A 25,988-nucleotide genomic window follows, 5' to 3' on the forward strand; every position below is an offset into this window, starting at 1 on the left:
GTTCCCGCCTCCATAACCTGTTCTTCCACTCACCTATCCCCTCTTCCCACCCCAAGTCGCACCTCCATTTCCCACCTACTAACCTCATCCCGCTTCCTTGACCTGTCCATCCTCCCCGGACTGACCTATCCCCTCCCCACCTATACGCTCCTCTCCACCTATCTTCTCCTTTATCCATCTTCAGTCCGCCTCCCCTTCTCTCCCTATTTATTTCAGTACCCTCTCCCCATCCCCCTCTCTGATGAAGGATCTAGGCCCGAAGCGTCAGCTTTTGTGCTCCTGAGATGCTGCTTGGCCTGCTGTGTTCATCCAGCTTTACACTTTGTTATCGTGGGATCATTTAATGTTTTGTTAGTTGGAGGGAAATAGATTTTTGGAGAAGCAAAAGCATCAAAGGTTATTGGGGATAGGTAAGATTGTGAATTTTGATATATATGTAGATCAGCCATAAACTTAACGGATGATGGAAGCAGACTAGAGGGACTGAATAGCCTGCTTCTCTTATTTCACACGTTTGTATAGCTCAGTAACATTTCAGGTTACATTATCAAGGAAAGCTTTTGTGGAGGTTTTTTCAACATTCCTGCAGTTGGACATAAGATAGGATTTTAGCCGATTGATTAAAGTAATCTTCCAGCCTTCGGGAACATGCTCTGTAAATCTCTTGATGCAACAGTCGCGTTCATTGCATTCAATCTTTACCAACTTTGCAGATGACTGAACATGAAAGAATCGGATCTGAACTGAAATGCATCCATAAACTGTTCTTAAAAGCATAATACCACATATTCAAACATTAATACCTTTTCTAACTGAATCAAGCCCTAACTGGTATTGATATTTTAAAAATTAAACATCTCATCCTGGACAACATACCAATCTGCTGTTGAAAGTTAAAAGAACTAGCCCATGGCAAAATTGAACTCTTTTCATTTCTCAACAAAGCTTTAACAGTTGTGCAGGAGAGTTTTTTTTTGGAATAACCACTGTGAAGGATTAGCTCACACCAGAAGTTGAAAATAGTAGAAAACTAGGCATAATAAATCCCTTCAGGCATTTTTCTGCTTTCTGTCATTGTTAGCATTGCCATCAGTTGGTGAGGAAGTAACATAAAAGATGAGAATGCCAATACCTAAAAGTCCATTGTTTTCTTTTATCTTTCACGGTTCAGTTCAAATCAGGAAGTATTGGTTTAATTTCAGACAGTTAGAATGATAAAGGGTTTGAAAATAAACATCAGGAATATTGGTTGGTGATCAGCCTATTTGAGCTTTTGGTGAAAGAGGCGGAGGATGATCCCTGTATCTGAAACCTATGGTGTCCATGAAATTACACCTTGTGTCTTATTAATATAAGTTGTCAGAGAAACATTAAAAACATAGGAGCATGAGTAGGTCAATCAGTCTTTAGCACCTGGTCCATCATTCAATATGAATCATGGCTCAATAATCCGTCCTGATTTCTCTCCATACCCTTCAATCCCATCAGCCTGAACAACTGTAACTCAATCCTTCTTGAAAACAAATCAATATTTGGCCTCAAATGCTTTCTGTAGCAGTTAATTCTTCCAGGTCACCACTCTCTGGATAAAGAAATTTCTCCACATCTCACTCCTAAAGAGCCAACACTTAGACTGAGATAACAGGGTGTAGAGCTGCATGACACAGCAGGCCAAGCAGCATCAGAGAGGCAGGAAAGCTGGTGTTTCACATCTGGACCCTTCCCCAGCTCTAGACACCACGGATACCAGAAACATCTTTCTTTAGTTTGCGTAGTCGTGTTATAATTTTACAGGTTTCTGTGAAATACCCTTCATTTTTTGAAATTCCAGTAAACAGAGCCCTAAGCAATCATTCTCTCTTACTATTTCAGCCTTATCATGACAAGAACTAGTTTAGTAAATCTTTGTTGTACTCCCTTCATAGCCAAAGTACATTTTCCCAGATAAGGAGGTCAAAACTGGGCACAATATTCTAAGTGTGGTCTCACCAAGGACCAACTGCAACAAGACACTCTGCTCCTGTGATCTCTCCCTCTGTTGCTCACACATTGGAAGATCTTGAGAGCATTACAGACTATGATGAAACAACATCCAAAAGCCACAGGCTACCTATCATTCTAATGAAGACTAAATTTATGTTCCAGCTGGCACACTGTTCACGGTAAATACAGCTATTGCAGTTTATTGAATGAACACAGCTGAGTTTTGTCTGTCAACTGACATGTCTTTCTAGCACCCTGTTATTAGGCACAGCTTTGGATAAAGAGGTGTTTCTGTGGCACAGTAAAACTTGCCGCAGCTTTTTTCTCCGGAGAGATCACATTAAAAAAAAGTGACCAATCGCAGGCTTAAGGCATAGGTGGTGATGCTGCACAGCCATGAGATTTATATGAGGTTTTTAACTGTGATATACCTACACATCAATACAGGCACCGAAAGTTTATATAACCTCAACTTTACCAAAGGAATGAGCCAAGGAAGAATGAAGTCTATTTGCTTTGACACTGACAGGGCATAATGAAACATTTTATAAACAATGAAGTACCTCTGAAGTATAGTCACTGTTATAATGTAGAAAAAGCAGTAATTGATTAGTGCGTAACAAGCTTCCATACACAGAAATGTGATCATTGCAAGACCAATTATTCAGGTCCTTGAATTGACAAAGGAGTCTTAGGTCTTGCTAACTGAGAAGAAGGTCTGCCAGATGGGTTGACAATTGACACATGGTGCAGGAAACTATTTGGAGTAATGGAATGCAATAGAGTTACTGCAGAATATACCCAGGGAATAGTCAGACCCCCTGACCTGACAACCACTGTTGTCTTTCCCTCTCATCTGTGTGTGCTTGCCCACTCCTCAGAAAATCAAGCTCACCTGTTATTTGCTTGGTAACAAGATTAAATATTTTTCTTGCGTTTGGATAAAATCTCAGAGGGAGGCAAAAGATATTCAGTCGTGGTCCATATAGGAACAGTGACATAGTTAGAACTAGTAATGATGTACCGATAAGGAAATTTGAGGAACTGAGTTCTACATTAAATAATCTAGAGATTAATATCTGTCGCTCATGTAAATTGGGTGAGGATGAAACAGATTTGAGATTTAAACTCAAAGAGACAAGTTGAAAGAAGGGGTTTTGAATTTGCTCGCTGAGCTGGAAGGTTAGTTTTCAGACGTTTCGTTACCATTCTAGGTAACATCATCGGTGAGCCTCCGACGAAGCGCTGGTGTTATGTCCCACTTTCTATTTATCTGGTTAGGTTTCCTTGGGTTGGTGATGTCATTTCCTGTTCTTTTTCTCAGGGGATGGTAGATTGGCTCCAAATCAATGTGTTTGTTGATGGAGTTCCGGTTGGAATGCCATGCTTCTAGGAATTCTCGTGCATGTCTCTGTTGGGCTTGTCCTAGGATGGATGTGTTGTCCCAATCAAAGTGGTGTCCTTCCTTATCTGTATGTGAGGATACGAGTGATAGTGGGTCATGTTGTTTTGTGGCTAGTTGATGTTCATATGAACTCCATCAACAAACACATTGATTTGGAGCCAATCTACCATCCCCTGAGAAAAAGAACAGGAAATGGCATCACCAACCCAAGGAAACCTAACCAGATAAATAGAAAGCGGGACATAACACCAGCGCTTCGTTGGAGGCTCACTGATGATGTTACCTAGAATGGTGACGAAATGTCTGAAAACTAACCTTCCAGCTCAGCAAGCACACTCACATCCAGAACCTCAACCTGAGCTACAAATCTTCTCAAAACTCACACTAACACTATATTGGGGAAAGAAGGTGCTGGGCTATTCGCCCAGCCTTCAGTTCATGAGTTCAGATTGGCATTCTTGTTAATAGGGTTATGCTTATGGGTTGAAATTATCAGTTATAAGATTCAAATGAAAGAAAATTTGGAACTCTAAAGAGGAAAGTGAAGTTAATACTGTAATGCCATCATTTCAGCAAGATGCTAGAAAAACACAAGAACAATGGGACAGGAAGAGTTTAAAGATAATTATGCTTGAATGATTAAGGTCAGTGTGAAGAATGGTGTTCAACCATTTAATTTTGTAATGCACGAAATATGCACAGCAAGGTATATAAAGCAGTAGTACAGTTAGAACTAGATGGGCTGGATCTAATCACTGAGAGATAGACATGTTTGCACGGTAGCCAGGATTTGGAAATAACTATTTCAAGATACTTAAGATTCTGATAAGATAGATTGAATCAAGTAGACTTCACAATTAAGAGTAACAGAAGGAAAATAGTAAAACAAAACTTCTTGCCTCAGAAGATAGGGAACTAGAATTTGTATAGGTGGAGATTAGGAAAAGTAATGGTCAAAAGTACTGGCATGTGTAGTTCTTTGGTTGCCTCGCAGTAGTTATACTATTGGATAGAACCTTAAATCAGAAATAACTGAATCTTCAAACAAAGTCAATGAATGTGAGAGATGGTACATTTCATACAGAGTAGGTAAACTAAATTGGCAGATGTGGTCTATAAGATTCTGGGTGCTTTTTAGAACAAGATCTTGCGGGGACCAACTGGTGAAGAAGCTATTTTAGATCCAATTTTGGACCTGAGGCAGGGTTAATTAGTAATCGAACAGTAAAAATCTGTCTGAGAAAAACCACTAACAACAAATCCCACGTTAAGAGTGAAATAACTGTGTCTAAAACAAGAATCTGAGCTGTAAACGAAGTCAGTTCCATGACAGTAGGCATGGTTAAGGTTAATTCGGTTAGTAGATAAGTAGACAATAGTGTTTATTGAATGGTGAAATGAACAGTTAAATAATTACAATTTTCTGTCATTAGAAACAAAAGAAAGTGCAAAAGATCCATCCATGGTTACTACTGAAACAAAGAATAACATTAAATGGAAAATAAATGAGGCTGACAATGTTATAATGAATAGTAATAAACCTGACGATGCGAAGGGCTTTGGAAAACTGCAAAGGGAGACTCAAATTTGTTAAAAGAGTGGGGGAAAAAAATGGAACATGAAAGCAAACTAGTCAGGAAATTTCAAAAAAAACAAATTACATGAACTTTTATATGGTCATGTAAGTGAATAAAATATGGATGTAAATAATAACCTCTTGGCTGTTAAGCCAGCAGATGTTATCATGAGGAATGAGGAAATGGCAAAGACTTTATCAAATGCTGCGCATATGTCTTCAAAATGGAATTTTGATTACTTATCAGAAACAAAGCATAATCAATTGACATAAAAACAAGAGGAACTTTCAAAAATAGCAATCAGCAGAGAAAGTATATCCCTAAAAGCTGCTGATTTTGTGGCTCAAAAAGGGTTTGCTGCCAAGTGAAGTAGGGACAATGTTTATGATTTTCCAGAATTCACTAGGCTTTGGATTGGCCCCAGTGGATTGCAAGTTAGGGAACGTAATGCTGCATTAAAGGATGAAGAGAGAATGAAACAGGAGGATCAATAGGATAACAGTTAACCTGAAATTAGTAGTTTAAAAATGCTGGGGTGTTTCTGGAATCTTACCAGAAATTGGTTTACTGTCATTCTCATTGAGTTTCATGGAGGATTCTTTCCTTGAGGCCAAAGGAGTCTCTCACACTATCATTCTAAATTTGCCTCCTTGATTATGTGTTGTGGTCCGATAGCATTCCTTTCAAAGAACAAAGAATAGTACAGGCAATACAGCCGCCAAGACTGTGCTGACACACAATGCTTTACTAAACTAAAAACCTTTTGCCTGTCTGTATCCCTTTATTCCCAATTCATATATCTGTCAAGATGCTTCTTAAATGTTGCTATTGTATCTGCCTCCACCACCACCTCTGATAAAACATTCTTAGAAGGTTTGAGTTATCAGGACAGGTGAGTAGGCTGGGATGTTTTTCTCCTGAGCATGAGAGATTGAGGGGTGTCCTTATAAGAGGTTTACAAAGTCATGAGTGGTACAGGTAAAGTGAAACAGCAAAGGTCTTTTGCCTAGGGCAGAGAAATTCATAACTAGACAGCATAGTTTTAAGGTGAGAACAGAAAGATTTAAAAGGGCCTGAGAAGCAAATTTTTTTTCACACAGAGGGTGGTGTGCATTTGGAAAGAACCGCCAAAGGAAGCGGTAGACGCAGATACAGTTACAACACTTAAAAATAAATTGGACATGCACATGAACAGGAAAGGTTTAAAGGAATATGGGCCAAGTGCAGGGAAAAGGAGCCTGTTCAGTTTGGGGAACTTGGTCGGCATGGACAAGTTGGACTGAAGGGTCTGTGTCCATACTGTATTACTCTGTGTTAAAATTTGCCTCTCACATTTCTTTTAAACATCCCCCCTTTCAACTAAAACCTACCTTCCTTAATAATTGCCATTTCTACCCTGGGGAAAAGACTCTGATAATCCATTCTATTCATGCCTCACATAATTTTGAAAACATCTATCAAGTCACTCCCTGATCCTTTGGCCTTCAAGTGAAATCAAATCAAGTTAGTCCAGTGTGTCCTCATAGCAAATAGTCACCAAGCCAGGCAATATTCTGGTCACTGTTTCTGCACCCTCTTCACAGCCTCCACATTCTTCTCTTAGTGTGGCGACCAGAACTATACACTCATTTCCAAGTGTGGCTTATACAACTGCAACAAAACTTGCCAATTTTTATACTTTATGCCAGACTGATGAAGGCAAGCACGCCATATGCCTTTGCAATTATCTTATCCACTGGTATTGCCACTCACAGGGAACTATGGACCAGTCCACCGACATCCTTCTGTATGTTGATGCCACTAACTGAATACTCTTCCCCTGCACCAGAGCTCCCAAAATGTATCACCTCACATTTGTCTGGATTAAACTCCATCTGCCATTTATCCATCCAGGCTCCTAGCCTATCCATGCAGGGATGGGAAGAACTGCTGATGCTGGAGTCAGAGATAACACAGTGCGGGGCTGGAGGAACACAGCAGGCCAGGCAACATCAGAGGAGCAGGAAAGTTGATGTTTCAGGTTGGGATCCTTCTTTAGAAATAAGGGAGGGAGAAGTGAGCTCTGAAATAAATAGAGAGAGGAGGGATAAGGCTGGGGAAGATAGGTGGGATGATGATCGGTGAGTATAGGTAGGCAATATTGGGGATTGGTCAGTGAGATGGAGGAGCGGATACATAGGAGAGAAGATGGACAAGTTGTGTCAAGTTAAGGAGGTGAGAGTGAGAGGGAAAGTTGGTCATGGGATGAGGCCAGGGGTGGGAATGTTTTGAAACTGGTAAAGTCCACATTGAGACCATTGGGTTGTAGACTCCCTGGACAGAATATGAGGTGCTGTTCCTCCAGCTTCTGGGCATCATTGAAACACTGGAGGAGGCCCAGGATGGACATGTCACCTAGGAATTAGGAGGGGCAGTTGAAGTGGTTTACGACTGGAAAACGTTGTTGTCTGTTGCAAACAGAGTGCAGATGCTCCACAAAGCAGTCTCTGACCTTTCTGCTTGGTCTCACTAATGTGGAGGAGGCCACATCGGGAGTAACAGATGCAGTAGACCACATTGGTGGATGCGTAGGTGAACATCTTTTTGACGTGAAACTCTGTAGGCATCGACTGCCCTGTCTTCATAACTCATCTTTGTCACTTCATCTAAGAACCTTCTCCAAAATTCTCTCTACTACAGGCATAAGGCTCGTGGACCTGTAATTTCCCAAAATGTTACCCTTCTTAGACAAAAGAACAACATTGTCTGCTCTCCAGTCATCTGAGACTTCTCCTGTGACTCAAGAGGATGCAAAGATTTCGCATAAGACCCCAGCAATTTCCTGACCTGCCTCCCTCAGCATTCTATGATAAATCCCATCAGGTCCTGAAGACTCCTTAACCTTTTTCAAAGCATTCAACACTTCCTCCTTTTTCATACTGACATGCCTAGAATATCAACATTCCCCTCCAAGGCTTACCATCCACCATGTCCTTCTTCTTTGTGAATACTAACACAAAGTATTTGTTAAGGACCTCAACCACTCCTCCTGTAAATTCCCTCCTTTGTTCTTGACTGCGACTCCCTTTCCCTAGCTGTCCTCTTGCTCCTTAACTACGTTTAAAAAGCATCAGGATTTTTCTTAATCCTGTTTGCCAAAGACATTTCATGGTTGCTTTTGCCCTCCTAATTTCTTTTTGAGTTCTTTCTTCCTTTCTTCATATTTTTTCAGGGCACTGTCTACCTTCAGGTTCCTAAATACGCCTCCTTTTTCTTTTTGACTCAGTTCCTGGTTTCTCTTGTCATCCAAGGTTCTCAAATCTTGTAATCCTTGTCCTTTATTTTCACAGGAACATATTGATCCTAAACTCCAATCAACTGGGTCTTTAGAAGATTCCCACATGGCTATTGTGAAATTACCCACAAACAGCCATCCCCAGTTCTTGTACATTTCATCCAGAGCTCACCCAATTCTCCCTCATGCCTAGGTGGGCCAGAGATCAAGGAATTGAAGGTTCATGAATATTTGGAATGTCATACATCAGATATTTATGCATGTTCCATCACTGAATTTATTTTGGGACCCATCAGATTGGTGGAGAAAAGTGGAACTTAGGCAGAACTGGGATACACGCCTGGAATATTGTGTGCAGTTTAGGTCACCTTTGCTGAGGAAGGATTTCTTGCTCTTGAGGGAGTGCAGCGAAGGTTTACTAGGCTCATTTGGGGGATGGTGGGTCTGATGTATGAAGAGCGTTTGACCAGGTTGGGATTGTTTTCGCTGGAGTTCAGACAAATGAGGGGGAGTCTCAGAGAGGCTAATAAAATTCTAACAGGACTGGACAGGGTAGATGCAGGGAGGATGATCCTGATGGTGGGTGTGCCCAGAACTGAGGGTCATACTATGAAGATTCGAGATAGATCATTTAGCTCGAAGATGTGAAGACATTTCTTTACCTCAAGAGTGGTGAACCTGTGGAATTCATTATCACAGGAAGCAGTTGGTGCCAAAACATTGAATGCATTCAAGAGGTGGCTAGATATAGCACTTGGGGCAAATGGGGTCAAACGTTATGGAGAAAAAGCAGGATTAGCCTATTGAGTTGGACGATTAGCCAGGATTGTGTTAAATGACGGAGCAGGCTCAAAGAGCTGAACGGCCTCATCCTGCTCCTATCTTCTATATTTGTATCAGCATGATCAATTTGAATGGCAGTGAAGGTTCAAGATGTTACTCTTGCTTCTATTTCTTATATTGATGGATAATTGTTAACCTGGGCTTAGGGAAGAACCACCAAGAATATTTTATATCCACTTGGCAGGGCACCTAGGACATTGGTTTAATGGCTCATCCGAATGATAGGGTTTCCAAATGTGCAGCCCTACTTCAGGACTATACTGGGACCAGATTTTACATTCAGTGTCTCTGGAGTAAGACCTGAACCATAATCTCCTGACCCAGAGGTGAGAGCATTCCAAATTGATGTATTTGTATTCCTCTTGATTCTACAGAAATGTATCTTATAACAAAATACATCTCACCTATTGGGGATGCTGCACACCCTGGAAATGAGTGTCTTTATACCTGTGCCACTGGTTGGTCATTTGTTTTGTAAAGGGCTCCTAAATAGCTAGTAGGCTCTAGATCAGCTTTCTCAAGAGGACCAAATGCTTGTTTTAGATGTTTTCCTAAAAGGTGGAAAGTGGAGCTTTATAAATCAATAACTGGCATAGGCAGATTGGCATTGGGCAATCCCATAACAAAGGTGGCATATTCTACATTTCATATTCCAGATACATGGGTGACAGTGAAAAATAGAAGAGTGCGGTTTCGTCACATCTGCTACTTGTGTTTCAGGCTAGTGTCTGATAAAAGCGCACCTGGGAAGAAACTCTCCACCTCAGGGACCTAGCCCCATCGACATATCAACATTGTTCGGAAAGACAGCCATGTCATAAGTGTCAATTGCCCCGGGAATGGATAAATAGGTAAACTTTCCAGTTTTAATTGCTGCTCAGTATGCCACATTGGAGAATATATAACTGTGGTCGGCCTAGGTGGAGACAGGATCTGGCTTAGTTTTAATAATATGCTGCCAGGCACTGTTAAGAAGCACAGCCAGTTCAGTGAGGACAAAAAGATTAGCCAGTTCTAATGAAACAGAATCCAGTAAGAACTAAATCGTCAGGTGAGAGAAAGAAAAAAAATGAGCTACAGGGTAAATCATTAAATTTAAAAGTAAAATCTTTTCTGAATGACATTTTACACAGAACATTTTAAAACAGATCTAAAAATTGCATCGAGCAAGCAATTACAGATTCCAATTATCTGAATTGCTGTTACTTTAGATGTTCAAATATACTTATTCCGGTAAGAGTATTCGCAGAGAAATCATCATGTCAGTAGTTAAATGAGAAAAAAGATGAATATGTGAAAGAGAATGCAGAGTTCGCTGCAAAGCTCAACACGAGCTGGAAGAACAACGTCTCATTTTCCACTTGGGGACCCTGCAGCCTTCCAGACTCAATATTGAGTTCAATAATTTTAGAGCCTAAACTCTCCCCTAGCCCCCTAATCCCTATTGTTATCACATTACTTGCTACTACACACTTATTGATAGCCACTGACAGTCTCCATTAACTGCTATTCCCCCTCCTAGCCAGATCCTTGTCAACTCTTTAGTCTAATTCAACTGCTCTTCTCTCTCTTCGGGCTCTATGCTACCGTCTCCTCCCTACCCCACCCCCCTTCCTATTTTCTGCATACAAACTGACATTTTCCCAGCTACCATCAGTTCTGAGAAAGGTTCACCGGACCTGAAACATTAACTCTGATATTTTTCTCCACAGATGCTGCCAGATCTGCTGAGCTTTGTCAGCAACTTTTGTTTTTGTTCAAGGGAAAGAGAATGAAATATTTCACATTTCAATCTTGTGTTTTTTTTTATTCAACCTATGATATTTTATCCCTTCCAAGTTTCTCTCCTGTCTTGTTCTATAGTGAAAAACAGGTAGTTGAGAGAAGCTGTACGTAAATTATCATTTACAGATAGAAGCCAGTAGAATTTCAGGCCCATATAGGATTCCTTTCAAGTTTATGCTTCACTGAATAGAGCAGGTATCCAGCTTCTGTGATAATGGGAACTGCAGATGATGGAGAATCCAAGATAACAAAGTGTGGAGCTGGATGAACACAGCAGGCCAAGCAGCATCTCAGGAGCACAAAAGCTGACATTTCGGGCCTAGACCCTTCATCAGAGAGACCTCTCTCTGATGAAGGGTCTAGGCCCGAAACGTCAGCTTTTGTGCTCCTGAGATGCTGCTTGGCCTGCTGTGTTCATCCAGCTCCACACTTTGTTATCCAGGTATCCAGCTTCTTCTGCTTAACTGTTTGCAGTCCAGTTGTGTCTCATGATGTGACGAATGCTTGAGTGATATATTGAAAATTCAATTGGAGACTGATTTCACACATAGTACATGAGTGAAGGCAGTGGCATAATGACTGTCTCACTCAATGACTGAAGACCTATTAGTCTGTGGACATGGGTTTGAATCACCCTATGGCAGATGGCGTGATTTTCACAAACACCCATCTAATTAACGATTGTTTTTTAGGGAAGGAAACCTGCCATCTTTACTTGGCCTGAACTTCTACTTAAGTCATAATTATGAGGTCATGAGTATGGACCAGAATGTTTGAAAACACATGCTAAGGGAATTGTAACCTTTCTCCTGAGGGGACTGGAATTCAATAGTGACGAGGTGATGTTTGAGTTATGCAGAATTTTGGCCTGACCATCCATATCTGGAACATTGTGTACAGTTTTGGGCAATGTACCCCGAGGAATATAAATGTGTGGTCCATAAATGGTGAGGACAGGATGCATAAACTGGTCTGTATTCCCTGGGGGTGAAAATTTTGACGATGAAGTAATCAGGATGCTCAAATTGCAAGAAGGACTTAAGGTAGATGCAGAAAAGCTTTTATGAGAACCAGAGACAATAAATTTTAAAATTGAATTTTGACATTTAAGACAAAAAGGAAACAATTGCTTGTATAGGTCACAGTAAAAATCATCTAAAGGCTGTGAATTCAATTTTTCAAGATGTAGGGGTGCTGTTGTTGGACTGGGGTGGATGAGGTCAAAAATCACACAACACTAGGTTACAGTCCAGAGATAATGGGAACTGCAGATGCTGGAGAATCCGAGATGACAAGGTGTAGAGCTGGATGAACACAGCAGGCCAAGCAACATCCTAGGAGCAGGAAAACTGATGTTTTGGGCCTAGACCCTTTTCTGATGAAGGGTCTAGGCCCGAAACATCAGCTTTCCTACTCCTAAGATGCTGCTCGGCCTGCTGTGTTCATCCAGCTCTACATCTTGTTAACTAGGTTATCGTCCAACAAGTTTATTTCAAGGCACAAGCGTTTGCTGTCTTGCTCCTTCTTCAGGTATTAGTGAGAGAGGCGGCATCAGATACAAAATTTATAAACAAACAATCAAAGGGTCATAAATGTGTTGAACAAATTTAAGATGGCTGTTAAGTTTGAATGGATTACTATGCAAATTCCAGAATTTCTTTCAAGTCACTGCCCTGAGATAACTAAGGCGTTATGAGTCCCCTCAGTATACCAGAGGTGACATCCTCGGTCAGACAATACATTTTAGGTGTGGAGCCTTGTTTAGAATCCAACTGTGTATCAACTTGGATTCAGACTGGTTTTATTTCCAAAGTAGGAATTTATAAAATGCCACATTGACTGTCTAGTGTGCTTTTTGAACAAAATAAAATGTATCTACAATTACAAATCTGCAAATGCAAATATACCAGCATCCCCTGCGATGACGGTCACTGCAACAGTCTCAATACTCAATACCAACAACTGCCAATTTACAGACACGCTGCTACAACTCATCCGCTTTATCCTCAACCACAAAGTCTTCACCTTCAGCAACAAGTTCTTCATCCAGATACACGGAATAGCCATGGGAACCAGATTTGCTCCCCAGAATGCCAACATTTTCATGCATAAGTTTGATCAAGACTTCTTTGCTGCACAGAACTTCCGACCAACACTATACACTAGTTACATTGATGACATTTTCTCCCTTCAGACTCACACTGAGGAATCACTGAAACAACTACATAGCGATATCAACAAGTTTCATCCTAGCATCAGATTTAACATGGACTATACTTTAGAATCTGTCTCATTCTTGAACACATGTATCTCCATCAAAGGCTGACACCTCAGTACCTCACTCTGTCGTAAACCTACAGATAACTTCACAATGCTGCACTTCTCTAGCTTCCACCTTAAACATATTTAAAAAGCCATCCCCTGTGCACAAGCCCCACACATATACACAGGATCTGTGCAGACGAGGAGTTATGCAATGGACACCTGAAGGTGTTGATGTACACCCTCATAAAAATGGGATACGATGCTTAACTCATCGATTGCCAGTGAAAAATTATAATGACCTCTTCAGAAGACAGACACATGATATAACCGATAGGGTAGAGAAACTATGCCATGTTTTTCGCAGCCTTCAACACATATTTGATGACAATGAGCACCTTGCCAAGGTCTTCCCCACACCCCGACTTGTCACCTTCAAACAACCACCAAACATTTAACAGACCATTGTTTGCAGCAAACTACCTAGCCTTCAGGACAATATCGACCACGATGCCATACAACCCTGTCAAGGGTAACCTCTGCAAGACAGGTCAAATCTTTAACATGGACACTACCATGGGAATACCACCCACCATGTGCACAGCAGATACTCATGTAACTCAGCCAATGTTGGCTATCTCGTATGCCGCAGAAAAGGATGCCCACGACATAGTATACTGGTGAAACTATGCAGATGCAATGACAACAGATGAATGGACACCATGCAACAATCACCAGTTTCCCTCCCAGTGGGGTAACACTCTAACAGTTAAGGACTTTTGGCCTTGGATCTGCGGGTAAATGCCCTCCAAGGCGGACTTCGGTACACGCAACAACGCAGAGTCACCGAGCAGAGGCTGATAGTCAAGTTCCATACCCATGAACTGGGATCTTGTGTTCATGTTGCACTACTGGTGATCCCACCACACAATATACTCTCACACATGCATACATACACACATACTCTCTCGCACAAACACACACACACACACACACACACACACAACACACACACACACACACACACACACACACACACACACACACACACACAGACACATACATCTATGGGGTGAATTTGCATTTGCAGATTTGTAATTGCAAATACATTTTAGATGCATTTTATTTTGTCTGTAGACAGTCAATGTGACATTTTATAAATTCCTACTTTGGAAATGAAACTGGTCTGGCTCCAAATTGATACACAGCCAGGTTCTAAACAAGGCCTCACATCTAAAATGCACTATCTGACCTGGGATGTCACCTTTGTGGGAACTGATAAAACCTTCAGTTATCTCAGGGCAGTGACTTGAAAGAAATTCTGGAATTTGCATATTAATCTGTTCTAACTGATTAAAAATTTAACAGTCATCTTAGGTTTGTGCAACACATTCACATTAGTTTTATGGTCCTTTGATCTTTTGCTTATAAATTGTGTCCGATGCCACCTCTCTCACTGATACCTGAAGAAGAAGTGAGACATCAAAAGCTTAAAACTTCAATTAAGTCTGTTGGACTATAATCTGGTGTCACGTTATTTTCAATTTTTCTAGACTGAGACGGAAAGTTTTTTTTAAGTGGGGTATCATAAGTATGAAGAGATTTTGGGATAGATCTGCTAAATAGAGGAATGAGGAACTAATTAGCTGATGTTGAATATACAGCAGAAATGATTTGAACGGACGAATGGTCCACACCAATCCTACTCCTTTAATCAAGAACAAAGATAAAGTTGGTGGAAAAGCTCAGCAGGTCCGGCAGCATCTGTGAAGGAAAAAAAGAGCTGACGTTTCGGGTCTGGTGACCCTTCCTTGGAATGAGTTACAATGCCATGGGGATCCCATGATAATGGGAACTGCAGATGCTGGAGAATCCAAGATAACAAAGTGTGGAGCTGAATGAACACAGCAGGCCAAGCAGCATCTCAGGAGCACAAAAGCTGACGTTTTGGGCCTAGACTCTTCATCAGAGAGGGGGATGGGGAGAGGGAACTGGAATAAATAGGGAGAGAGGGGGAGGCAGACCGAAGAAGAAGAGAAAAGAAGATAGGTGGAGAGGAGAGTATAGGTGGGGAAGTAGGGAGGGGATAGGTCAGTCCAGGGAAGATGGACAAGTCAAGGAGGTGGGATGAGGTGGTAGGTAGGAAATGGAGGTGCGGCTTGAGGTGGGAGGAAGGGATGGGTGAGAGGAAAAACAGGTTAGGGAAGCAGAGACAGGCTGGGCTGGTTTTGTGATGCAGTGGGGGAAAGGGAGATTTTGAAGCTTGTGAAGTCCACATTGATACGATTGAGCTGCAGGGTTCCCAAGCGGAATATGAGTTGCTGTTCTTGCAACCTTCGGGTGGCATCATTGTGGCACTGCAGGAGGCCCATGATGGACATGACGTCTGAGGAATGGGAGGGGCAGTTGAAATGGTTTGCGACTGGGAGGTGCAGTTGTTTGTTGCGAACCGAGTGGAGGTGTTCTGCAAAGCGGTCCCCAAGCCTCCACTTGGTTTCCCCAATGTAGAGGAAGCCACACCGGGTGCAATGGATACAATATACCACATTGGCAGATGTGCAGGTGAACATCTGTTTGATATGGAAGGTCATCCTGGGGCCTGGGATGGGGGTGAGGGAGGAGGTGTGGGGGCAAGTGTAGCACTTCCTGCGGTTGCAGGGGAAGGTGCCGGGTGTGGTGTGGTTGGAGGGGAGTGCGGAGTGGACAAGGGAGTCGCAGAGAGAATGGTCTCTCCGGAAGGCAGACAAGGGTGGGGATGGAAAATTGGCTTGGGTGGCCCGCCGACAGCCGACGCCGACAGAACCCCGCCCACAGCCGACGCCGATGGAACCCCGCCTACAGCCACGCCGACGGAACCTTGCCCACCCCCTCCCACAGCCGACGCCGATGGAACCCCGCCTACAGCCACGCCGACGGAACCCTGCCCACCCCCGCCCACAGCCGACGTCGATGGAACCCCACCCACAACCTCCACAGTCAGCAACCCCAGAGTAGACAGCCACACTGAGCCCTGGCGAATCTTCACCATCCCCGCAGACTTCCCACTGACTGAGGACGAACGGTCAGTCATAAGCAAGGGGCTCTCCTTTGTCCCCCTCCACCTACATATCATCGACTACCAGTCACGTTTGGATATCGAGCAGTTTTTCTGCCACCTTCGCCTCCACGCTTACTTCTTCAACCGGGAGCCTAACCCTCCCTCCACTGACCCCTTCACCCTCCTCCAACACAAGTCCTCCTCCTGGACACCACCCACAGGCCTCCTGCCCTCCCTTGACCACTTCATCTCCAACTGCCGTCGAGACATCAACCGCCTCAACCTCTCCACCCCTCTTACCCACTCCAACCTCTCTCCCGCAGAACGGGCAGCCCTCCGTTCCCTCCGTTCCAACCCCAACCTCACCATCAAACCTGGAGACAAGGGTGGCGCAGTGGTAATATGGCGCACTGACCTCTACATTGCCAAGGCCAAACGCCGACTCTCCGACACCTCCTCCTACCGCCCCCTTGATCATGACCCCACCCCCAAGCACCAAACCATCATCTCCAACACCATCCATGACCTCATCACCTCCCACCCACAGCCTCCAGCCTCATTGTTCCTCAACCCTGCACGGCCTGTTTCTATCTCCTTCCCAAAATCCACAAACCTGCCTGCCCTGGACGACCCATTGTCTCAGCCTGTTCCTGCCCCACCGAACTCATCTCCACCTATCTGGACTCCATTTTCTCCCCTTTGGTCCAGGAACTCCCCACCTACGTCTGTGACACCACCCACGCCCTTTACCTCCTCCAGGACTTCCAATTCCCTGGCCCCCAACACCTCATTTTCACCATGGATGTCCAGTCCCTACACACCTGTATTCTTCATGCAGATGGCCTCAAGGCCCTCCGCTTCTTCCTGTCCCGCAGGCCCGATCAATCCCCCTCCACCGACACCCTCATCCGCCTAGCTGAACTCGTCCTCACCCTCAAGAACTTCTCTTTCGATTCCTCCCACTTCCTACAGACAAAGGGGGTGGCCATGGGTACCCGCATGGGCCCCAGCTATGCCTGCCTCTTTGTAGGTTACGTGGAACAGTCCCTCTTCCGCACCTACACAGGCCCCAAACCCCACCTCTTCCTCCGTTACATTGGTGACTGTATCGGCGCCTCCTCTTGCTCCCCAGAGGAGCTCGAACAGTTCATCCACTTTACCAACACCTTCCACCCCAACCTCAAGTTCATCTGGGCCATCTCCAACACATCCTTCACCTTCCTGGACCTATCAGTCTCCATCTCAGGTAACCAGCTAGAAACTGATGTCCATTTCAAGCCCACTGACTCCCACAGCTACCTAGAATACACGTCCTCCCACCCACCCTCCTGCAAAAATTCCATCCCCTATTCCCAATTCCTCCGCCTCCATCGCATCTGCTCCCAAAATTAGGCATTCCACTCCCGCACATCCCAGATGTCCACGTTCTTCCAGGACCGCAACTTTCTCCCCGCAGCGGTCGAGAACACCCTTGACCGCGTCTCCCGCATTTCCTACAACACATCCCTCACACCCCGCCCCCGCCACAACCGCCCCCAGAGGATCCCCCTCGTCCTCACATACCACCCCACCAACCTCCAGATGCAACGTATCATCCTCCGACACTTCCACCATCTACAATCCGACCCCACCACCCAAGACATTTTTCCATCCCCACCCCTGTCTGCTTTCCGGAGAGACCACTCTCTCCGTGACTCCCTTGTTCGCTCCACACTGCCCTCCAACCCCACCACACCCGGCACCTTCCCCTGCAACCGCAGGAAGTGCTACACTTGCCCCACACCTCCTCCCTCACCCCCATCCCAGGCCCCAGGATGACCTTCTATATCAAACAGATGTTCACCTGCACATCTGCCAATGTGGTATATTGTATTCACTGCACCCGGTGTGGCTTCCTCTACATTGGGGAAACCAAGCGGAGGCTTGGGGACCACTTTGCAGAACACCTCCGCTCAGTTCGCAACAACAACTGCACCTCCCAGTCGCAAACCATTTCAACTCCCCCTCCCATTCCTCAGACGACATGTCCATCATGGGCCTCCTGCAGTGCCACCATGATGCCACCCGAAGGTTGCAGGAACAGCAACTCATATTCTGCTTGGGAACCCTGCAGCCCAATGGTATCAACATGGACTTCACAAGCTTCAAAATCTCCCCTTCCCCTACTGCATCCCAAAACCACACCAGTTCTTTCCCTCCCCACACTGCATCACAAAACCAACCCAGCTCGTCCCCTCTCCCCACTGCATCCCAAAACCAGCCCAGCCTGTCTCTGCCTCCCTAACCTGTTCTTCCTCTCACCCATCCCTTCCTCCCACACCAAGCCGCACCCCCATCTACCTACTAACCTCAACCCACCTCCTTGACCTGTCCGTCTTCCCTGGACTGACCTATCCCCTCCCTACCTCCCCACCTATACTCTCCTCTCCACCTATCTTCTTTTCTCTCCATCTTCGGTCCGCCTCCCCCTCTCTCCCTATTTATTCCAGTTCCCTCTCCCCATCCCCCTCTTTGATGAAAGGTCTAGGCCCGAAACGTCAGCCTCTGTGATCCTGATTTGCTGCTTGGACTGCTGTGTTCATTCCGCTCTGCACTTTGTTATCGGGGATCGCATGATCCCCAGTTCTGAGGAAGGGTCATGGACCCGAAACGCTAAGTCTGTTTTTTCCCTTCACAGTTGCTGCCAGGCCTGCTGAGCTTTTTCACAAACTTTGTTTTTGTTCCTGATTTACAGCAACCGCAGTGCTTTCGGTTCCTATTCCTTTAATGATGGACCATTGTTTTTTTTTAACTTGTGTCCCAGTATTAGAACTTTTTGTCATTGTGTGAAACATCTTCTGATTTGGTATTTCCCTTCAAAATCTTCAAAACCTCAAACACAGTACCTCAAAGCATCCTTTTCCAAAATCATAGCTCTGCCTCCTTATCAATTCAAGTTATTATTTTCTGGTGTCTGCTTTCCGGAGCCAGCATGAGGTTTAAAACCTTAGATTTGGCAATTTGTACTGTCTAAGTCTTTCTGTATTTCAGGAAAACAGATGGAGTATTGTAGCAGTATCTGACTTTGCTACATGTTAATTGACATTGCCTTTGGACTATTTCTTCAGTTTCTCCTTTTGTGAATATGAGAACCCAGCAAACATAAACATCCTTTGCACAGAGCAACAATCATGAAAAGAAAAGTATAAGGAACATTTGTTTTATTGTGTTGATTATCTCTCATGCTGAGATTATGCTATCTGATCCCTGTCAGCACCAACCCGCAGAAATGTCTGTACTCCTCCCATTCTGATCTCTTACGTCTTCCTGTTGTCATCAACACTTCAGCTGCCTAGTTCCTAAGAACCAGGTCTAATTTTTGACAATGTGTTTCCCTCATACATTAAAGTATAAATTACCCCTAGTACTCGAGAGAGTAGCAGTGTAAAATTCCAAATCTGCTGTACTTAAGACCAGTATATGTGAGATTTGATTTCATTTTCTATTATACTTCCATCATTGTCATAAAATCAAGTAAAATTGGCCAAATTGATTTTGGGTATGAATCTTATAACCTGCAGGGACAGTCGTCATTGATAAATTATGATAGGATTGATTGGGCCTGAAAAGTTAATATTCCCTGTATACAGGTATGGGAACAACTGGCCCAAGAACATTGTGCTGAAGTGAACAGCACTGCAGCTGTTTGTAATCTTCCTGCTGGTTGTTGACTTCAGCATTATCAAGAATTTCATGTTTCATTTTAAATCCTTCTGTATTAGATTGGATTAGTATCTTTAACAATTCACTTTACACGTTTATGTCTATCCTGAATGTGGAGGTGACAGTAAACAAAGTTGGGCCAAAGCTCAACCCAATCAAAACAACCCACTTCGACAGCACTAAAATAGGGTCCTGTAGTCTACATTCCAGCACAGAATTTGTTTAATCAAGCCTGTGCCAACGTCTACTGTCACGTTTTAAAATGGCTATACTTGAAGCTCGAGCATTTAAAAACCTGGCATCTTAATGTTTGATTGATATAGCCAGTTTGATTGGCAGTGCCACTGGGTCAAGTTCTAGACACAGAGAAGCCCAAAAGAGGAGACATACGAGCTATGCTCAAAAGCTTGGACAATGCCATAATCCCTAAAGATCCTCCTGAAGGAAACATAGATTTTTGGAGAGTTACAGAGGTTTACTGAAGGAATTGTAGACTTAAGAGATGAGACAGTAGGAACTAGAGGGCGGCACGGCGGCTCAGTGGTTAGCACTGCAGCCTCACAGCACCAGGGACCCGGTTTCAATTCCAGCCTCGAGTAACTGTCTGTGTGGAGTTTGCACATTCTCCCCGTGTCTGCGTGGGTTTCCTCCGGGTGCTCCGGTTTCGTCCCACAGTCCAAAGATGTGCAGGCTAGGCGGATTGGCCATGCTAAATTGTCTGTAGTGGTCAGGGGTGTGTGGGTTATAGGGGGATGGGTCTGGGTTGGAAGCTCCAAGGGGCAGTGTAGACGTGTTGGGCCGAAGGGCCTGTTTCCACACTGTAGGGAATCTAATCTAATCCAATACAAAACATATGCACCATTAGTGAGTAGAAGGCAGGTGGGGGTGTGGAAGGGGATTCACTTTGATGTAAACAGGGCTAGAATTGGAAGGGTATAAGGTACCTGAAGGCACATAAGGAATGGATGAGTTTGCAGAGATTGTCGATGAGACCATGGACAAATGTGAACATATGGCTGAAATCTTAATGTCATGGTGTGGATGGACAAGGATGATGGACAAATAGGGATTTGGAGCAAACTATAATATGGGCATTAATATTTCAATTGAGCTCAAATTTATAGAAGGCAAAACATTTGAATTTTAACAGGATACAGAATCTTGGGAGGCATATATGTCAACACATAGTCCTGTTCTCCTTCTCTTGTTCATTTTTCAGGGTAATGTCTTCCTAATCAGAGTCAACCTGTCTTGTTTAAGATTCAAACAAAACCTGGCTGTTCATTGGTAAATTAATAATCAGGCATAATTAACCAGAGCATTTTCCATGGCAAAGCTTCTTCTACTAACTAAATTTCATTTGCCAATTAATTGATACTTCTCTCATACAGAATAAATGTCTATTTTCCCTTTATTTTGGTACTTCTTGCAAATTATCTTGATGAGCGCAAGGGGAAGAGTCTTTGACAAAATATGTCATTTTTCAGCAGATATCAAGTCTTTTTTAACACTATTAACACCAGAGTCACTTCATGCTAATGTTGCAAAGTTAGGGACAGTACTTGTGGATTGGGAGGCAGGAAGTTATAATTTAATGTTCGTAAAATTCTGGGGTGTCAGGGGGCTAACGTTGTATGGTCCCTTTAAAAGATGACATGCTTTTTCTATGCTTAGAGATTTAAAATGGATGTCTTTGAGCAGCAACTTTAGAGTTTGCAAGTACACAGCGAGCATCTGAATTGAAACATTTGTGCCAAAAGGCGATACCGTTAGCTGGCCATGGCACCAGGCTTTTCAATTTAGCCAATCAATTTGAACCAGGAATTTAGATGTCAAAAACCAAGTTAATATAAATCTGATGGCTTCGACAACATTGGACCAATCTATTGTAAGAAATATTCATATGTCATCAAGGGTATAAAAGAAGGGAATGGTTGGACAAACACGGCAGAGTTAATGACCATCCAGGAGAGTTAACAGCTTTTAGCTCTCAAGAAAGAAATGCTGGCTCTCGCAGCCTCCCCTATATTTTAGAGAAAAAAATCTAAATGCCAATGGTACCATTGCCATAGCTAGTTAATATTCCTGACAGAAGAATCAACAGAGAAGGCACAGAACATTCTGTTCAACAAATAACGTGGATGTAATTTTGAGAAACTAAATTCTCTTTTTTGTATAAGTGGGACTTATGTTTATTGGAAGAGCAAACTATTAGCATCTTGTTTTATGGGGAATAGTTAGTGGTTAGAAGGGATTTATTTGGCTTATTAATAGTTTAGTCAATTTGTTCACTGTTAGAGAAATAAAATGTTGCTTGTTGCTTTTAAAGAGAGTGTCAGGGATTTATTCCATTTAACCACTAGAAGTTGTTGAAAAGCAGGGCACACCACTTTTCATGTTCCTTTTATAGATTATAAAGCGAGGTGCTCCTCTTTGGGTGTTTCAGTTTTGGTTCTCAGAGTGAGGGGCAGAGGGTTGGGAACCTCTGCTTTATAACACTATATCTGTTTCATTCACTTTATTATTTTCCTCTAACCGGGGAATCAGAATTTCATATGCATCTCCAACAGTAGCTTAACTAAGTTTTTGTCTAAGTTCAATACGGTCTCATTATTTTTCCATTCCAAGTTTATACATATAAAACCAAAATCAAAATTCTTTCTTATGGCTTCAGCAGCTATCTTTAATGCCACCAGTGCCTTTGTACAGCGTTCTCCCTTCCTTTAAATTCAAATTGTATTCAATTCCTTAATTTTAATTTCCAAAACATATTTAATATCCTGGGCCATATTTTATGAACTAAAACAAAGTTGCTGGAAAAGCTCAGCAGGTCTGCATCTGTGAAGGCAAGAACAGAGTTAAAGTTTCAGGTCAGGTGACCCTTCCTAGAGCTGATGGTGGCTGGGAAAATGTCAGTTTATATGCAGAAAGTAGGGAGATGGGGAAGGGAGTAAACAATAGGACAGAGCCCAAAGAGACAGAAAGGCAGTTGGACAGATAAAGGAATTGCTAACAATCAGATTGGGAGTGTGAATAGTTGTAAATGGGGACTGTTAGTGACTAACCACAAGGGGTTAAAATGGCAGGCTGTGGTAATAAGGCCAGGTGTGTGGGGTAGGGGACTTGGGCATGGGAGAGTTGAGGCCCGAAAATTATTGAGCCCAATATTGAGTCCAGAGGGCTGTAGGGTCCCCAAACGGAAACTGAGGTGTTGTTCCTCCAGCTTGCATTGGGTTTTGCTGGAACACTGCAGCAAGCCAGAGACAGAGATGTTGGCCAGGGAGCAGGGTAGTGTGTTGAAGTGGCTAGCAACAGGTAGTTCAAGGTCTCCCTTGCGAGAAGAACACAAATGTTCTGTGAAGCTGTCGCCAAGCCCACGCTTTGTTTCCTCTATGTAAAGTAGACCACATTGTGAGCAGCGAATGCAGTAAACTAGATTCTGGGAAGTGCAGGTAAAGTGTTGCTTCACCTGGCGGGTATGTTTGGGCCCTTGGATAGTGGGGAGGGAGGAGGTAAATGGGCAGGCATTGCCCCTTTGTCGGTTACAGGCTAAGGTGTTGTAGGGCTGTGGGGAGATGTTGAGGGTGAAGGAAGTGTGGACCAGGTTGTCCTGGAGAGAACGGTCTCTGCAGAAGACAGACAAGGGAGGGGAGGGGAATATGTGTCTGGTGGTGGCATCTCACTGGAGGTGGCAGAAATGGCCTCTGATGATCTTCTAGATGTGGATGCTGGTGGGATGATAGGTGAGGATGAGGGGAACCCTATCGCTGTTGCGGGAGGGAAGAGAAGGGGTAAGGGCGGAAGTGTGGGAGATGGGTCAGACCTGCTTGAGGGCCCTGTCGACAATGGAGCTGGGGAATCTTCGGTTGAGGAAGAAGGTGGACATTTCGGAGGGTCCCTTGTCAAAGTTGGCTTCATCTGAATATATGTGACGGAGATGGAGGAACTGAGAGAATGGGATGGAGACTTTACAGGAAATGGGGTGTGAGGCTGTGTAGTCCAGGTAGCTGTGGGGGTCAGTGGGTTTGTGGTGGATATTAATGGCCAGTCTATCCCCAGAAATAGAAACAGAAATGTCGAGGAAGGGAAGGAGGAGTCAGGTGGAAGTGAAGGCAGGGTGGAAATTGGAGGCGAAATGGAAGAAGCTTTCCAATTCCAGGTGAGAATGGTATCAATGTGGATTTCACAAGCCTCAAAATCTTCCCTCCCGCCACTACATCCCAAAAGCAGCCCAGCTTGTCCCAGCCTTCCTAAGCTGTTCTTCCTCTCACCTATCCCTTTCTCCCACCTCAAGCCGCACCTCCACTTCCTACCTACTAACTTCATCCCGCCCCCTTGACTTGTCTGTCCTCCCCGGACTGACCTATCCCCCCCTTCCTCCCCAACTGCACTCACCTCTACTGGCTCCATCCCTGTCCCTTTAACTTGTCTGTCTCCTCTCCACCTATCTTCTCCTCTATCCATCTTCGATCCGCCTCCCCCTCTCTCTCTATTTATTTCAGAACCCTCTCCCCATCCCCCTTTTCTGATGAAGAGTCTAGGCCCGAAACGTCAGCTTTTGTGCTCCTAAGATGCTGCTTGGCCTGCTGTGTTCATCCAGCTCCACACTTTGTTATCTTGGATTCTCCAGCATTTGCAGTTCCCATTATCTCTTATAATCATTTCGTCTGTTTTGCTGATATTGATTGAGAAATAAGTATTGGCTAAAGACAGGGGAGAATACTACTCTTCTCTGAAAAGTGCAATGAGATTGTTTACATCCACCTGAAAGGTCAGACAGCTTTAACATCTCATCCCAAAGACAGTATTTCTGATTTGTAGCACTCCCTAAGCAACAAAAGTATCCGGCTTTATTATGTACTCAAATTGTTGGCGTGGTACAGTGAGTACATGCATTTCTGTTTCAGAGGCAAATGCTCTGACAAGATTGATGTACGATCTTTGCATTTTGAATGACTTATGAATGTGAGTATTATCTGGACACTTCATCCACCAGAAGTGATAGATTATCTGCTGCTGTGGGTTTTAAACTGGAGCTTAAAGTAGCATTTACCTACGTGCGTTCCTGTAGTGAAGTGGAGGAATTTGTTTCCATTTGCCATGGAAATGAGCTGACATGAGACTGCCAATCGAATGACTCAGATAGATTGAGGATGGAAGTAGTTGTCATGGACTTCATGGTGAGACAGTGCTGTTTGGAATGAGATCATCAGCAAGGATTATCCTGCCAGTGAATTGGTTCTGGTCAGACCACGAGATCCAATCAATCTGCAGTTAACCTGGTTTGATTTAATAAGACCAAACTGTTTTAAATCAATCTGCACTGAGTTTTTGGCAACAAAGCTGCTGGGCTTGTGATGGCATTGTGTTAGTTGTAATTCTCGATTTCTTGGGATGTTTTAGAAGAGTCCAGCAAGCTGTCTGAAATTTGTAGATATCTGCATGCCCATAACTAAAAGTAGGGCCCCCACAATAGCGAATAATGACCACATTGTGAGACCAGTTTGCAAAGGTCCACTGTGTCTGGTAAGAGGGTCAGTTAAATTAACACCTCAGCTGTTTTGCTGAGTTGAATGGTTGGTGCAGGAAGAAAATGGAACAGTAACAAGTTGCCCCAGATTCAGAGCAAAGTGGAAGAAGTTGGAAGACTTTTCATACCGATCTATTTGCTGGAAGGGCTTTCCATGATGGAGATACAGTTAAAATAAAACTATAAATGGATTAGACAATACAGAACATAGCAATGTTGAACTGGAAGAAGGAGCCACACTCCAGTTCACAATAGACATTCGGCAACATGCAGATATTGTGTGTTATGATTTCTACCACTTAGTGAGCAGCAGACATGGTTGCTGTTGGAAAGAAGGGATTTGCATTACAACTGGCTAATTGTGCTTTCAATAATGAAACTGGTACCATACCTGCTCTCTGTGCGTTTGTTTCTTCTCCAGTCCATAACAAGAGAATTATGACAATAACAGAAACTTGAGACATTGCTCGAAGGATCATTTCTTTTTTCAGGGAAGAGATAGAAGGACATTAAACCCTGTAGTGAAATAGGAAGAGATTAATAGTTGGCTCATTAACAGTTCTCAGCATTCTTTTCAACAAATAATAGTG

General features: G+C 43.6%; 1 protein-coding gene across 1 annotated transcript in view; it reads right to left on the reverse strand.

Moving 5' to 3' along the window:
* col22a1 (collagen, type XXII, alpha 1) overlaps window positions 1–25,988 on the reverse strand; it is a 291,389-nt gene that overhangs the window by 252,010 nt on the left and 13,391 nt on the right. The window contains exon 2 of the mRNA XM_048529285.2: window positions 25,790–25,914. Within this exon, the coding sequence (XP_048385242.1) occupies window positions 25,790–25,877 (88 nt within the window). The 5' untranslated portion in view covers window positions 25,878–25,914. The remainder of the gene's footprint in view (window positions 1–25,789; window positions 25,915–25,988) is intronic.

The sequence above is a fragment of the Stegostoma tigrinum genome, chromosome 5 (genome assembly GCF_030684315.1).
Source record: "Stegostoma tigrinum isolate sSteTig4 chromosome 5, sSteTig4.hap1, whole genome shotgun sequence".
Taxonomy (NCBI): Eukaryota; Metazoa; Chordata; class Chondrichthyes; order Orectolobiformes; family Stegostomatidae; genus Stegostoma; species Stegostoma tigrinum.